The sequence below is a fragment of the Marmota flaviventris genome, chromosome 18 (genome assembly GCF_047511675.1).
Source record: "Marmota flaviventris isolate mMarFla1 chromosome 18, mMarFla1.hap1, whole genome shotgun sequence".
Classification (NCBI taxonomy): domain Eukaryota; kingdom Metazoa; phylum Chordata; class Mammalia; order Rodentia; family Sciuridae; genus Marmota; species Marmota flaviventris.
In genome coordinates, this window is record NC_092515.1 from 52,687,136 (window position 1) to 52,702,826 (window position 15,691).

Below are 15,691 nucleotides of genomic sequence, written 5' to 3' on the forward strand. Positions count from 1 at the left end.
TCACTCCTAAAGTGGGCATTAGGAGGAGGGGACTTCAGGAGGTAATTAGAGGGACCAAGATTGTGACGCCCTCATGATTTGGTTTAGAATCACTTTGGGTGACTGGTGGCAAGCATCAGTTTACAGGCCAGCTGTATGGATTGAACGAGGGGTGCTCTGCTCCTGAGTGTCTTCCCCAGGCCTTTTTATTTTGAGGCAGGCCCCAGAGAGCTGCCCTGACCCTCCCACTTGGTGAGGACAGAGCTAGAAGGCACCATCTGTGAGGAAGTGGGGCCTCAGCAGACCCTGCCAGCACCTTAATCTTGGACTTCCATCCTCCAAACTGTGACAAATTTATTTCTGTTGTTTATAAGTTACTCAACTTAAGGTAGTTTATCATAGCTGCCCAAATGGACTAAGACATTTTGTAAGTTATAGAATCTCCATTAATCTGAGGTCTTAAATGCCTTCCCACACTATTGTCAACAGCAGCAGATCCAGGCTTTATGTGACCTGACGCTTCTAAAACTGGAAGGGTCCTGAGGTATCAGCTTTGACGTCAATATCTCTGCTCTCTCCAAATAAAGAAGCAAAAAATGTCAGCTCCTCTTTGCCCCACCAATCTAAGGTTACATCTAAGATGACAATCAGGAGTCAGGGACCCCCAGAATTCCTTCTGGTGACTGACAGCAACAATGATTGGTGGCAACCATCAGAGATTCCAGACCAACTGTGTGCTTCAGTGTGATGTGTGTGGTACGGGGTTTGAACCCAGGAGAACTCTGAAATTGACCCACATTTCCAGCCCCTTTTATTTTTTTATATTGAGATAAGGTCTTGATAAGTTGCTTAGGCTCACCTGGAACTTGCAATCCAACTGCCTTAGGCTTCCCAGTACCTGGGATAACAGGTGTATGCCAGCACGTACTGGAGCCCCAGTGTGATTTAGTGTTTTGTGTGAACTCAAATCTATTTCCTTGTTCCTAGAGGTTCTGTGAACTTTTTTTTTTCCCTTTAAGCATTTACAGAGCACTTATTGCCTCCTATTTCCTGAGCTCAGTACTAAGTCTTCTGCATACCTAGTATCTTTTTAATAAGCCTTTAGCTGCCAGAGTTACGTGTTGTGGCTTAAAGGCAGGAATCTTAATCTTTCCTCCTCTAGGGCTTGACCTGGAAAGACCAAGGGAAGATAGAATCACCCCCAAAGCCTTTCTGCCTTCCAAGCTCCTGGCAAGCCCTATTAGTTACATTCACCCCATGAGCTGCCCCACCTGCCTTCCAGGCACGGATCCTGCTGCCAACCTCTTACTCTGCCATCCACTTTACCTGGCTTGCTGCCCAGCCATCTCCCCACTCCTTTCCTCCTCACTGCCTCCCTCCAGGCTTATCCAAATTTCTCTCTGGCCCAGAATTCAACACCTCTTATACACCACAGTTGTGTCTCTGGCGGTGACACTGCTTGCTTTTTCCTAAAGGAAATAAAACGGGGAGAAGATCCACCCTTTTGATAGGAGACAGGTCTGTGCAAGCCTGATTCGTAGCTTTTTTCCCTACTGCAGTTCCAGAGCAAAATCCCCCTCCCTGCTTCCTCCTCTTTTCTCACCAGATGACCTTGGACAAGTCTCTTTACTTCATGGGCTGCAAACTCTAATCTGTATCACACAGGTTAATTATCGTTTATTTTCATAAGTTGGATTTCTCCTCTCAGGGCAAATCAAAGGTTCATCGTACCTGAGCAGGGTGATGGGGAGGGGTGTGGGCTCCTGGGAGATGGGGCAGACAGACACTGATGGAAGACCACAAGACAGAGGCATCTTCTCTGATTTCTCACTAAAGATACAGGTGACAATAACCTGTGGCTTTGATGAAGTATGGTGCAGAAGGCGCGGGGAACGGAGTCCAGGGTGCATATGGGGGAGGCAACACGAGATGATGTACAAACTTCAGGAGCCAGCTCACTGCTGTGCCCCTCCATTCCCAGCCAGAGCTAGACGTCCTTCTCAACTACTGCGTAGAGCGTCCCAAGGGAGGAAAGAATCAAGGGGAAAGAAAATGCTTGAGTAGTGCCCAAGGGAAGTGGGATGGGAGTTTTGCTTTCCGTGAAGAGCATACGTGTAGGGAAATCAGCTCCTGAAGAGGGCTCAAAGGAAAGAAAGCCGAGAATCGGGGAGAAAGACTTGGTCCTTTCCTAGTACAGGGGAGAATCCTGGACTCTCCCTGCTTCTCTGGTGGCTGACTCTACTTTCCCATGCGATGCGCCTGTCCACGTCTCTTTCTTACACGCTCCTCCGGCACCCAAACTACTGTCGCAACTAGGGTCCTCCGCTAAGGCTTGGAGTGCTCATCGGTGGGCGACGCCCACCTGAAGCTGCTCGGGCCGCGAGGCACCACGAGGTCCAGGTTAAGGTCACGCTGCTCATCCTCAGAGTACACGGGCCGGTAGCCCAGCAGCTGCAGGGCGCCGGCGCACAGCTCCTGCACGCGCCGAATCTTGCTGAAGGGCAGCGAGTGGCGCCAGGCCTGGGAGACGTTGTGTGCATCCCTAGACGTGGTCTTGAAGGCCTCTCGGCGCGCACCGGGCCCCGACCCGTGCGTGATATTGTGAATCCAGGACTCGAGCTGCGGCGTAAGGCTCAGGCCGGTGAAGGCGTAGAGTGCGCGGATCTCGCGCAGCGGCTCCCTCGCCAGGTCCTCGAAGCGCACCAGGAGGTAGCGACCCTGCAGGAAGGGCGGCGGCTTGTGCAGGGCGGCCTCAGCTATGCGCACGTGGCTGCGACACACCTCGCTCACCACGCGCAAGCGGGGGTCGGCCTCCACCCACGTGCCGTTGGTGCCCAGCACTATGCCATTATCGCGCGCCAACGCCTTGGCGGTCTGCTCTCGGGAGCGCAGCACCGCCCTTGGATCGCGCACCAGGTGCACGATGCGTAGGTTGAGCGCTGGGTCGTTGAGTAGCGGGTAAAGTACCTGCAGGTTAAAAAAGCGCACCTCCTTGAGCACCACGTGGCTATAGGAGCGGCAGGCCTCCTGGGCCAGGCCGAAGGGCCGCCGCGCGCACAGTGGCTTGCACACAGCCTCACTGCTGATGGCGTCGCGACTGAAGGCGTTGCAGGCGGGGGGCGAGCACAGCGCGCGGCTCACCGCCCACTGGAAGAGGTCTGACAGGTTGCGGCGCCACGGCAGGTAGGCGTCGAACACGTCCATGTCGCACAGGAAGACAGAGCGCACCAGATCGCGAACAGCCATGTGCAGCGCTGGAGCACTGCCCTGCGACAGGGCAGCCCAGACGTGCCACGCGGGCTCCATCAGGTAGAACACGTCTGGATGCTGGCTGAAGAGCTGGCCCACGAAGGATGAGCCTGAGCGCCAAGAGGACAACACCAACACGTGCACACGCTGCTTGCCGCCGGCTGGGTACCACGGTCCTTGTCGGGAGACCAGGAAGAGCAGAAGGCAGGTCTGCGCCAGCAGGAGTGCAGTCACTACAGTGCCGGAGACGCGCGGTAGCCGCATGCCTGGGCCTGCGAGAGCCGAGCGCCAAGGTTAGGGAACGTGGCACAGACGCCCAATCCCACGTCCAAACTACTGTCCAGTTGTGGGTTGGCAGTAGCCTCAAGACTGAACCACCCGACCCGATTGGACAGAACGAGGGCTCCCAAGGCTGGTCTCAGTCCAGCGCTCTCCTGGGAATGTGAAATTAAAATACAAGCCATTCAAGCCATGAACGAGTCTAGGCTGACAGCTAAAATCTAGTGGCATAATACTGTGGAAAATCTATTTCTCCTTCTCTATCCACTTGTCTACATAGCTTGGACTATCTATCTAGAAAAGGATATATGTGTGTGTGTGTGTGTATATATATATATATATATATATAGAGAGAGAGAGAGAGAGAGAGAGAGAGAGAGATTTTTTTCAATGTGTTTTAAAACAAAATTCCTGAATTTTGCTTAAGAACTCCTCTTAGGAAAGCATTTTTTAGGTGGCTTAACTAAAGAGCTTGATGCCATTTGGCACACCAGTGCACTAAAAGTCTCCTTCAGGTTGAATCCTGGCTCTTCCACTTTCTACCCTGTGATCTTCCACAAAACATTTAACCTCTCTGTGACTAAGCCTACCCATCTGTAAAAGGGGGATAATATTGGTACCTGGCTCTTAGGGCTTGGGGATATGATTGGAACCAGCATGGGGAGAGGGATCATGTAGTAACCCCTATAACTGAGGACTCAAACTTTCTAGGGTGAGTCCTAGAAAGGGTGCTTCTGTGCTGTATGATTTTTATTAACAAGCAAGTATACTGTTGTTAGTAAAAAGTGTACAAAGGCCTGTGGATGTGGCTCAGTGGGAGAGTGCTTGCCTGGTAGGTGGGAGGCCATGGATTTGATTCCCAGCATTGCAAAAAAAAAAAAAAAAAAGGTGGGGAGGTGCGGGGTAAAAATAAGTAGAATGAACAAAGAACACCAACTGTTCCCATCACCCCTTCCAGGTGCTAAATGTAGCCCAGGCTCCAAAATGAGAGGATCCTATGGGAGCCATGTGTGTTTTCAGAAGAGACCAGTTAAGGAGGAGGCAGGAAGAGCTAGAGAAGCAGAGGTGGAGCAGAAGACGCCCCTGAAGGGCTGCTTGCCCCTTCCCTACTGGGGGTACTCACTGCTGTCCAGGGCTGCTGGGAGAGCTGCCCAAGCTGATCACAAATCCATTGGAGGTGCCTCAGGCCTGAGAAAGCAGGAGGGAGACTGGATCAGAGCCCCATAGGGGAGATAGTTCCCACACAGGAAGGTCTCTAGGGGTGGGAACAAAGTTGCCCTGTCCCTAGCCTGAGCTGAGTATTTTTCCAAATGGATTTAAACAGATGGGCTCTCCTGATAGATGGAGGAAAGAGGGTCAAATTTTAATCCAAGCACTGCCACTCAGGAGCTGTAAAACTTGGAGCAAGTGTCTTGACTTCTCTGAGGCCCAATCTCTTTCTCTATAAAATGGGGGGATGGCAGCATTTAACTTCTTATATTGTAAAGGTCAGTGCCACAAACACCTTTGAGGAGAGGGCTTGGTAAGTATCATACACAATCTCATGTTACTATTACTATTCTAGTATTGAGTTCAGTTTCGTCCAGAGAAGAAGAAGCCCTTCTCCATGGGAAGCCTCCAAGTTTATGAGACCCCCTAAGATACCTATTCCTTGAATCCCAGCATCTCTCAGGCCCACTTCTAACAACCACTTACCCCTGGTCCCATTAGTAGATCTTTAGACTATCAAACTTGTCCTACAGGTGAAACACTAGGCCCAGCTCACATACCCCAAGGTCCCAGAGTTTCCTGCTCTGTGCACTTATTGTTCCTGCAGTTATCTCCAGGCTTGAAGATAACATTGGAAGGGAAGGCCTGGAAATCTCCTCATCGCTTTTGTAGTGTCTGCTTCTCACCAAACCTGCTTCTGTATCCATATCACCACCAAGAGAAACTGGACTTTAAACTATGTGTAGGTCCCATCTCTGCTCCTTCTCTTCATCAGGAGGCCCCAGGAATGGGTAAAGGACACTCAACAGCTCTGTTATCTGATGAACCCAGAGCTGCTTCCTGTACCCCACACCCAAGCTGGAAAACCTGGCAGACAGGGCGAGTGGCCACCCATCTGCTCTGCACCCATTACCAACACTCCTGGGCTGCTGGCTGATGGATGGCAGGCTCCCCTGAGATTAGGTACCAGAAAGGAAGGGAACTCTTATTTGCCAACAAGTACTTTACAGATCCTTGACTTAACTGACAGACCCTAAGGCAGGCATTATGATTTCAGTTTTTAGTTGAAGGACTCAAGGGTTAGAAAGAAGCTAGGAATCTGATTGTAAGCTCTTGCACTTCTGATCACTGGCTGAGGGCATCTCCCACTCCTAATCACTCTCCCCAGATTTCGGGATCTTTATGCTTTGGCCCAAACAAAAGACAGTTGCCCTGGCTGCCCCAGCCTTACTCCAAGCACAGGAGGACCTCAGCCTCAGGCCAAGGTGTTTGTTACCTGTGTTCTGGGAAAGCCAGAAATCTTCTTAAGTGACTCATCATGCACTACAGGAACTGCTTGCTATCTGATCCTATTACAGGAACGCATAAGAATTATGAGGAAGATTGAAATGTTCTGTGCTACCTGGGGTATCCAGAGAAGCCTAGGTCCTGGCTGAGAATTTTCTGATAAGGAGCCTTGTGTTTTGCAAGCCAGCCAATTGCTCAAGGGTTCCAAGTCAGGAAGAGCATGTCAGTAAGGCATTGTGCTATGTACTTTCACCTCAGTGACTGAATTTTTTTCCTCCTTGCATTCCTAGGAGGTCAGTGGGGCTCAGAGACAAGAATGCCCAGTCAGCAAGGGTCAGGGCTGAGGGTGTAGCTCAGTGGTAGACTGCTTGCCTGCTTGAGCATGCAACACACACACACACACACACACACACACACACACACGACAAGGACCAGACTCCCAGTGTTAGGCTTGGGGGAGGGGAGAAAGAAGAAGACAATCTAATCAGGAGCAATCTACAGAGTGGTCTTTTTCAAGTTGCTGAAACTTTTTCTGTTATAAAATCTTTTTAAAATTCTACTTTTGTCAGAATAATACATATGGCTTGAATAAATATAAAATTCTCCTGGAAATTTATACAAGAAAATGATGTTAGTTTATCTTGGAAGGGGAATAAAATAGCATAGACATTTTACGATTAATTCTTTTTTTTTTTTGCACCTTTTGAATTTTGACCCATAGGAACATATTATCTATTTAAAAACAACTAAACACATTTTTAAATAACTAATTTAAAAAAATCAAATAATTGTCACAAGTCATTTTCTTGCTCCAAAATTCTATTTCCAAGAGGCAATTCCTTTCAAAACTTTTAGCTGTTTCTTCTGCTAATTACCTTCCTATTTCTAAAAAACAAGAAAGCTTAAATTATTACTGTTACAATTTTTCTAATGACTTTCTAGTGATATGTCTCCAACACACACACACACACACACACACACACACACACACGTATATACACAATTTTCTTCTCTTAGAAATCTCTTATTAACATAAGTCTAACTAAATCAATATTCAAAATTTATATTATGTGCTTTTATAAAACAATTCACAGATGAAGCACATATATACTAAGAGTACATTACCTGTCTTGTAATGAATTTTTTTTCCCATGGAGTTAAATTGCCTTAGATAACATTAAAATTGTAATAAAAGACTCTGTTTTTTGTAGAGCTAAATTGCCTGGTATATTAAAATGATTTATAGAATGGATGAAAGATAAAATTGAGGAAATAACAAAAATAATAAATCATAGATAAAAGAGGGAAAAGAAAAGAAAGCAAGATGCTCAGTGGAGGAAGTCCAATACAGCGAGAGTTTCTACCCTGGTGGAGCTGATAACCTAGCTGGGGACATTAAAGACATACTATGTGATGGCAAAAGACCAGATGGTGGCCCAGACATCTAGCCATGGGAGACTCACGGTAGTCTTGGTATGCATATTTCTCTCTTGGATTCTAGAAAAATCTCCTAGCTGACCTCTCTCCAGTCCATCTTGCATGGTTCTAAACCACATTCCTGATTGTTTATTTCTACCCAATTTTCCTATTTCACTTCCCAGAATTCCCATCCAGTACCCTTTGCCTCAGATGACCAGGAATCATTACTGTTCTTCAAATGACTCACACCAGGAGTCACTGGCTTCCTGTGAGGGTGCCTCCCGTGTGTTAGAGTCTGTAAACAAGTCAAAATAACACCTGGCATTTTGCCAGGGGAATGTTAGAGTTCGTAAACAAGTCTGGATGGTGCCTGGCAAAATGCCAGAGGGAGTGGTTTGAGAAGTAACAAAAGCGAGCCATTAAGTGTGGAGATTCCTGATTGGTTAACTGATGTATCTAGTTTATGTTAATTAGATAAGCTGTGTGGAATGTATAAATACTGCTCCTGTCCTGCAATAAACGGTTCCCACTCCTGCTGTATCAACGTATACAAGTTGTTCGTCACCCCCCCAGCTATTTTGCCCAGCCAGCCGGACTGTGGCACTCGTGTGCCTCTTGCAATGCATGCACTACTCTGCTGTCCACTATCCTTCTTGCCTGCAAGCAACTTGAGGGTTGGGATTGTGGTTTTTTTGCAAGTGAGTGTCTGACCTCAGGTATCCAGTGTGAGGCTCAGCCCGGCATAGATACAGCAGATATGATTGGGTCGACTCAATACCTGCTCCCTCTTCCAAAGCCAGCCTCTAGATTGACCCATCACACACCCACTCAAAGTGCTTGTGGTTTGGATGAAGCTGACCCTGGTTGCTAAGGGTCATGTGTCCCAAGATGTGCTCATCTATTTATACCACACACTGACTCCCTCTAACCCCCACCCATATAAGAACTATTGGTTTAGGAATAGGATACCTGTTAAACTACAATCCAAGGATTTTTTTTTTTTTTTTTTTTTGTAGATCTGAAGGGAAAAGGGAAACTGGGTATAAAGCTAACACAGAAGAGAACTGAGCAGAGAATGAATGGGAGTTTGCAAGCAAGCTGAGAGCAAAATCTTTACATCTGGAATTGTCTTTGCCAAATTCACCCATGGACTTCTCAGTTGGGGAAAGTATTCCAGTTTTGCTTCAACCAATGTGAGTTGAGTTTCTGTCACAACCAAGAGTTCTGCTTAGATGGTGGATGCCCTGGGTGAGTGAGTCAGGTAGAACTAGAGGGGAACGTGGGCAGACCTTCTGGGCATGCATTATGCTGTGTTCTAGTGAGGGTGCTGATTATATGGGTGTGTTCAATCTGTGAAATTTCATCACACTGTACCTCTATGATCTGGGTTCTTTGCTGCTATGTTACACCTCAATAAAAAGTTAATAATCCTGACTGACTAAGACAGTAAGTATCATGACCGGAAATATGCTAAAGACTAAGTAGATGATATTAGCAAATATTCGCCGAATTGAAATTAGATATCCCATCATCAAATCCAAAGACAATAACGAATTCCCCACTTGGCCCACATTTCTTTCTGTTCAGTTCCTTATAGTATCTTTTTTTTTTTTCTTTTTTGCAATTTCAGAGGTTGAAACCAGGGCCCTGCATATCCTAGGCAAGCACTCCTAACACTGAGCTGCATTCTTGATCTTTTTTAAAATTTTAATTTTGAAATAGGGTCTTGATAGGTTGTTGAGACTGGCCTCAAACTTGCAATTGCTCCTGTCTCACCTCCACAGTAGCTGGGATTATAGGTGCATAGCATTTGTGCCCAGAGAAGTTACAGTATCTTCTAAACATCCCTCACCATTTCTTGGCCTGAGAGAAACAGGAAGGAGCTACGGTTCTGCCTGGTTTGTGGATGGGAAAACCAATCTACAGGGGAAGGAATGGTTTGCCACAACAGATGTGCGGCTGAAGCCCAGGAAACCTGGCTCTCTGGGCAATACTCACGTTTGGCCAAACTCTGCCCGCCTTGACTCAGCGGATCCTCTTGTCACCAGCCTGTCCCAGCCCTGGCATGGAATCCAAGAGAGTGAAATGTAATACTAGGTACAAATCCCGGACTCATATTTCTTTTTGTTTGGTGTCAGCTGAAGGCCACCCCTGTTCAGGAGCCCTAAGGGCTAGAGAAAGTAGATTCCGGATGAGGAATCAGTAAACTCTAGGCATCGAGGACCTCCAGCAAAGTAAAAACCACTCTATGGAGCCCAGTGCATTTGTCAGGGAGAAGAAGGAAAAGAGGAGGGGAAGGGAAAGGGAAAAAAGAAATATGAAGGCAGGGAGGGAAGCAAGAGGGAAGATGGGTGTTCACAGTGGGCAAGAAGAAGAGCACAGTAAGAACTGTCAGCTGAGGGATTCCTGTATGCCAAGGCCTTCCCACCCAATTTCTGATTTGATTGTCACAGCAACTCTAACAACTAGATGATCTTCTCTACCTTATAGGTGAGGAAGCAGGTTTAGAAAGACTAAAAGACTTGCCTAAAGGATCTAAACAGTAGCTGAGTCAGAAGTTGAAGCCTAATAGTCGACATTTAGAGGCCTTTGCTGCGTAGCATCAAATGGAAAATGCACAAGTAATAAAACTTACATACAAATATAATCATATTGAAGGATACCAACTGTGTTACAAAACATAAATATCAAAGGACACCCAGAAATGGGAGAAGATAACTCCAAATAATACATTTGGAAAGGGACCTGTAACTGGATTATATAAAGAAATCTTACAATTCAATAATAAAGCGACAAGTAACCTGATTTAAAAGGGGGCAAAGGAAGCCAAGCATGGTGGCACATGCCTGGAATGCCAGCAACTCAGGAGGCTAAGGCAGTATGGCAAGTTTGATGCCAACCTTAGAAATTTAATGAGACCCTGTTTTAAAAATAAAAAGGGCTGGAGATGTAGCTTAGTGGTAGAGCACTCCCCTGGATTCAATCCCAAGTACTAGGAAAAAAGTATGGGGGGGGGGGGAGTCGGAGAAGATATTTCTCCAAAGAAGATATACAAATGGCCAATAAGTACATGAAAAGATGCTCAAGGTTTCTAGTTTTGGGAAAATAAGAATCAAAACCATAATGATAGGGGCTGGGGATATGGCTCAAGCGGTAGCGCGCTCGCCTGGCATGCGTGCGGCCCGGGTTCGATCCTCAGCACCACATACAAACAAAGATGTTGTGTCCATCGAAAACTAAAATAAATAAATAAATATTAAAAAAAACCCATAATGATATATTGCTTCCCATACACCAGGACAAGATGGCCACAGTAAAGAGAGGAGCTGGGGGAGGGTAGCTCAGGGGCAGAGCATTCGCCTAGCGTGTACCAGACTCTGGGTTCAATCCTCAGTAGATAAAAAGAGGGGGAGAGAGAGGAAGAGAGGGAGAAGGAGAGAAATGTAATAATTTAAAAAATTACTAGTGTTCATGAAAAGAAGAGAAATTGGAACGTTTGTATAGCGCTGGTGGGAATGTAAAATGAATAGTACAGCTGCCATGGAAAACAGTCTGGCAGTTCCTCAAAAGGCTAAACATAGAGGTACCAGATGATACTACAATTCCAGTCCTAGCCATCTACCCAAGGAAATTGAAAACATATGTTCACACACACAAAAAAAGTTGTGCGTGAGTTTGCATAGCAGCATTATTTATAAAAAGTAGAGAGTTACACCTTAATAAAGCTCTTTTGTCAGGTGCAGTGGTGCACACCTGTGATCCCAGCGGCTCAGGAGTCTGAGGCAGGAAGATCACTCAAAGCCAGCTTTAGCAAAAGCAAGGCGCTAAGCAACTCAGTGAGACCCTGTCTCTAAATAAAATATAAAATAGGGCTGGGGTTTAATCCCCCATACCAAAAACAAACAAACAAACAAACGAAAACTCTTCCCCACTCCCCCTAGCCCCATGCTGAGGATCAGTCCCAGGGGCTCACACATGCTAGGCAAGGGTTCCACCACTGAGCCACACATCCAGCTCCATTAAATCTATTCTCTAAAAAATACATAATACTGGAGGAAGAAGGGTGAAAGGAGGCACACTGGATAGTAGTGTTTATTTTTCTATGGCCAGGGTACAGGTTATTTTTCTTCTTATTAGCACATTGCTGCAGTTTTCTGGTAGTCTATAATAGACATGCATTACTTTGGTAATCATAAGTTGATTATTTTTAATTGATTAAAGGAGACATAAGTGAAATCCCCCCCACACACACACATGCACACCACTCTCATTGCAAGGAGAGGTACCTGCAAATACATCTTCCAGTTCACCTGAGTACTCAGTTGGTCAGAGAAAGCCGGGGCATAGGATGGAGAATCACCTCCTGTGTGTGCCATGAAACATGTAAAAATCCTCAAGCCTACCCTCAGTCTCAGGACGGTGGACTAGGTCAAGCTGTGACAAAAGACACATCTGTTCCCCAAGCCCTGGCCACATCTGCTGTTCTCTAAAGTTCTGATGAGGCAACTTCGTGACAACTGACAGAGGCAGGGAGGTTGGAGTCACACAGACCAGATGCTGCTGGAGGAGATAGATCTGCCTTCAAGAATCTCTTAGGAAATGAATTCAAATTACTCTGGGGAAGGAGCCTCAAGATTCTGTGGCTTAAAGCCACCCTAGGGCATTATGAAGCAGATGAACAGATATAAACCCCTTTCCCTGGCTCTGAGCTTTTGGGATTCTGCTTAGGAACAACAGTTTTGTTTCTTCCTCTGTTCTCTCAACCACAGTAGCCACAGGGGACTTCTGTGACCCTGAAAAGCATGGGGATTTCTGCCCAATTGCTGGCAACCAATCAGCTTGTTCATCAGACACCAGCTGGAAGTCCTCAAATTCAATTCAATTCACTTCTGACACTGACTATCTGGATACGGTGTCAAATGCCATGGGTTGAGGGCTTAGTCTCTAAGACTGGGCCCTCACCCCCAGATGTCACTTGCAAGCTTCAGGTTGTTTTACTGCCCAACCAGCTATGAACCAGGATTCCAATTACCCCATCCTGGGGTTCACTGAATTTCTCTGGAGAGTTCACAGAAACACACTTACTGGTTTATTACAAAGGCTCCAGATGAAGAGATGTGCAGGGTGAGATATAAGGGAAAGGGCCCCACTTCCACGTCCTCTTCAGGTATACCACCTTCCTGTACCTTCACACGCTCCCCTCTCTGAACCCTGTCCTTTTAGTTTTTTTATGAAGACTTCATTGTATGTCTAATGATAATATACTGGTTGGGCAAACCCAGCAAGGCCTGTCTGTTTAGATTCTTTTTGACCTCTCTGTGCAGCATTCCTTCCTTTAGGACATGGGGCAGGATCCTTCTGAAATGAGAATGTTATGATCTACTTCCAGACAAGGTAGGTCAGAGAATTTCTTCATACCATCAGGTGAAAGGCAGGAGGAAAGGGGAAGATGTGAGTCTCTCTGACCTGCCTTAGGGAAAGGAAATTCTAGTTTCTATGACCTGCTCTGGGAAAGGAGTTAAGAGTCAGGAAGTGTGAATGAAAAACCAAAAAATACGTACCGTACCATCCCAGGGATCCTCAAAGTGCACTAATTACAGTCGAAGAGCCCTAAATTCTAGCCCCCCCCCCCACCATTTCTCTGCAGCAATTCACACAGGATATGGGGAAGGACTGTGCAGGGAGCACATTCCCATGTTTTCCTCAGTACTCACAAAGCCTTCCATTACTGAGATAATTGAGAATGTTCTCTGGTTTATTTTATTAACTCTTTATTTTAAATCATTCAGTGAGGGGCTGGGGTTGTGGCTCAGCGGTAAAGCCCTCGCCTCGCACGTGTGAGACCCTGGGTTCGATCCTCAGCACCATATTAAAAAAATAAACAAGTGAAATAAAGGTGTTGTGTCCAACTACAACTAAAAAATAAATATTAAAAAAAAAAATCATTCAGCGACTCGAGGAGGCTGAGGCTGGAGGATTGCAAGTTCAAAGCCAGCCTCAGCGAGACTTAGGTAGGCCTTAAGCAACTTAGCAAGACCCTGTCTCAAAAAATTAAAAAGGGCTGGGGGAGTGATACAGTGGAAGAGTGTTAAATCCCCATTGGTAGAGGGTTAAATTCCTGGTATCAAAAAAAAAAAAAAAATCATTCTTAGAAGTCAATGAAAAAGGAAAAAGGGATTGTTTTATGGAACTTGTTTGGATCCTGATCAGAACACACCAACTGTAAGAGATAATCACAGAAATTTCAGATTTCAGTATGGACTAAGAATTGAATTAGGTGATATTGAATGCTGTTATCACTACCCGGGATATTGTTGTCCATGCATTTCTGCACCTATCTCTGCCTATGAGATTAGACAAACCCAGTTTGTCTCATTAGAGACAAGTAGTGCATAGTGATTAAGATTGTAAATCCCACTTGATCATTTATTTAATCTCTGCCTGTTTTTTTTTTTTTCTTTTAAATCTATTAAGTGGAGGAAAGAGTGTAACCCATTTCATGGGCTTTATTTGAAGATTGCATTAATATTTGTAAGGAACCCAGAACAATGCTTGACACATAGTATATTTATAAGTATTTGTTCAGGAATCTTCCAAATACTGGGTCACAACTAAGGGAAAGTCTATGCATTAGAGAAATCCAAGGACATTAGCCCTACCAGATTTTGGTGGCCCTTTTGCCTAGCAACAGAAGGTGGCAACCAAGGCAGAAGACTGTACAAACACACAGAAAACAAAAGACAATGGGGGATAATGGCTAGACGCCTGGCTTTGAGGCCAGACTGGGTTTAAATTCTGTGTCTACCATACATTGTGTGATTCTGGGCCAGTTGCTCACCCTCTCTAGGTTTCAGTTAATTCCTTGGTAAAATGAGGTTATAACTGCACCTACCACACAGGTTGCAGAGAACCAAGTCACTGCTCCTTCACAGCCTACTATTCCTAGTAGCTCTGGTATTTGACCCACTGGAGGCATCTGGTCAGCCAAGACCTTCCTGCTCTTCAGGCCTCAGTTTTCCCATCCTTAAATATGGGATTTTTTTAAAATGTGAATTTTGCCTAGTCTCTCAGCTCAGTCTGTAATTCCAGCTACTGGGGAGGCTGAAGCTGAAGGATCACAAGGTCAAAGCCAGCCTCTGCAATTTAGTAAGACCCTGCCTCAAAATAAAATTTTAAAAAGGACTGAGAGGTGATGTGACTCAGAGGTGGTGTGACTCAGAGGTAGAGTGCCCCACGGTTCAATCCCCCTGTCCCCACTTCTCTCTCTCTGTCCCGTACATACACGCACAAAGTTCATTTTGGCTTCCTTGTTTCGAGTTTAAGGGGGAAGAGAAAGGAATGTCTACATTTCTTGGACACCTACACAGAGGCCAAGGGGGCCTCTAGGCCCAAGGCGAAGCAGCCAGAAGCCTGATAGTAGGACTCAAATTCATCTGTGTCTGATTCCAAATTCACTCACCAAACTACTTTTTCTCGGAGCTTTTCAAAGCCGTGCTTCTTAGATAAAGGATCCCCAACAGTGATCCGGGTGTAGCTCAAGCTCCAGGGAGACTCTCTCAAATCGCGCTACAAGCGCGATGCGCTTTCCACAGTGCAGACAGAATTGCCACCCTCGGATCTCCCCGTCTGCCCCGAGCCTGGCTGCAGGATCCACGAGCCTCCCCAGCTGTGCCCCTCACCCAGCCCCAAGCCCACATGAGAGTGGGGGACATCTGGCGTGGAGAGTGGGCGAGCCAACGTACCCCAAAGCTTGGCGTCTCTGCCTGATCCCGCGCAGGGAGCGGACGCCTCTCTCCTGACGCTCAGCAAAGGCTCCTACACGTCGTCCCTTCCAAGTTCCAGCCCACAGCCTGTTCCTTCTCTTCACCGGGAGAGTCTGCAGGGGCTGATTTGGTCCTCAGAGTCCCACGACTATTAAGGGGCCCGCGGTGACACCAGGGACTGGGCTCCAAGAAGCATCGATGGGAGTCGGAGGCACCAAGGTTTTGGAGACACCTGGACACTCCAGTCGGAGCGAATCTGGAAACAAGACAGGAGTCCAAGGGAAAAAGGGAGGCGCCGTCTCAATGCGATGTTGGGGATGCGGGTGTCCTGGGGCTGCGACACCCACGGGACACGGGCCTCCCGTCCCGGCGGGGCAGCCCCCACCCTGGCCCAGCCCGGCGCCCCGCGCCCCGCTGTACCTGTGCGGCCGCGGCGGCCCGCTGCGCTGCTCCGCGCTGCCCGCCCGGGGCGCACACAATGAGGCACTTTCAGACGTGGCTGCGGT

At 46.9% G+C, this 15,691-nt stretch overlaps 1 protein-coding gene across 1 annotated transcript; it reads right to left on the reverse strand.

Moving 5' to 3' along the window:
• Nucleotides 1-1,622: 1,622 nt before the first annotated feature.
• LOC114090951 (carbohydrate sulfotransferase 6) lies at nucleotides 1,623-15,381 on the reverse strand. Its single transcript, XM_027933296.2, has 3 exons — nucleotides 15,165-15,381; nucleotides 4,631-4,695; nucleotides 1,623-3,500 (listed from the first exon to the last, which is right to left on the reverse strand). The coding sequence occupies exon 3, from the start codon at nucleotides 3,490-3,492 to the stop codon at nucleotides 2,305-2,307; it is 1,188 nt and encodes a 395-aa protein (XP_027789097.1). The 5' UTR covers nucleotides 3,493-3,500; nucleotides 4,631-4,695; nucleotides 15,165-15,381; the 3' UTR covers nucleotides 1,623-2,304.
• Between the last annotated feature and the right edge of the window lie 310 nt (nucleotides 15,382-15,691).

What these genes read in the sequence shown, in the direction of transcription:
- LOC114090951 (XM_027933296.2), bottom strand. Translation starts at nt 3,492, where the DNA reads ATGCGGCTACCGCGCGTCTCCGGCACTGTAGTGACTGCACTCCTGCTG.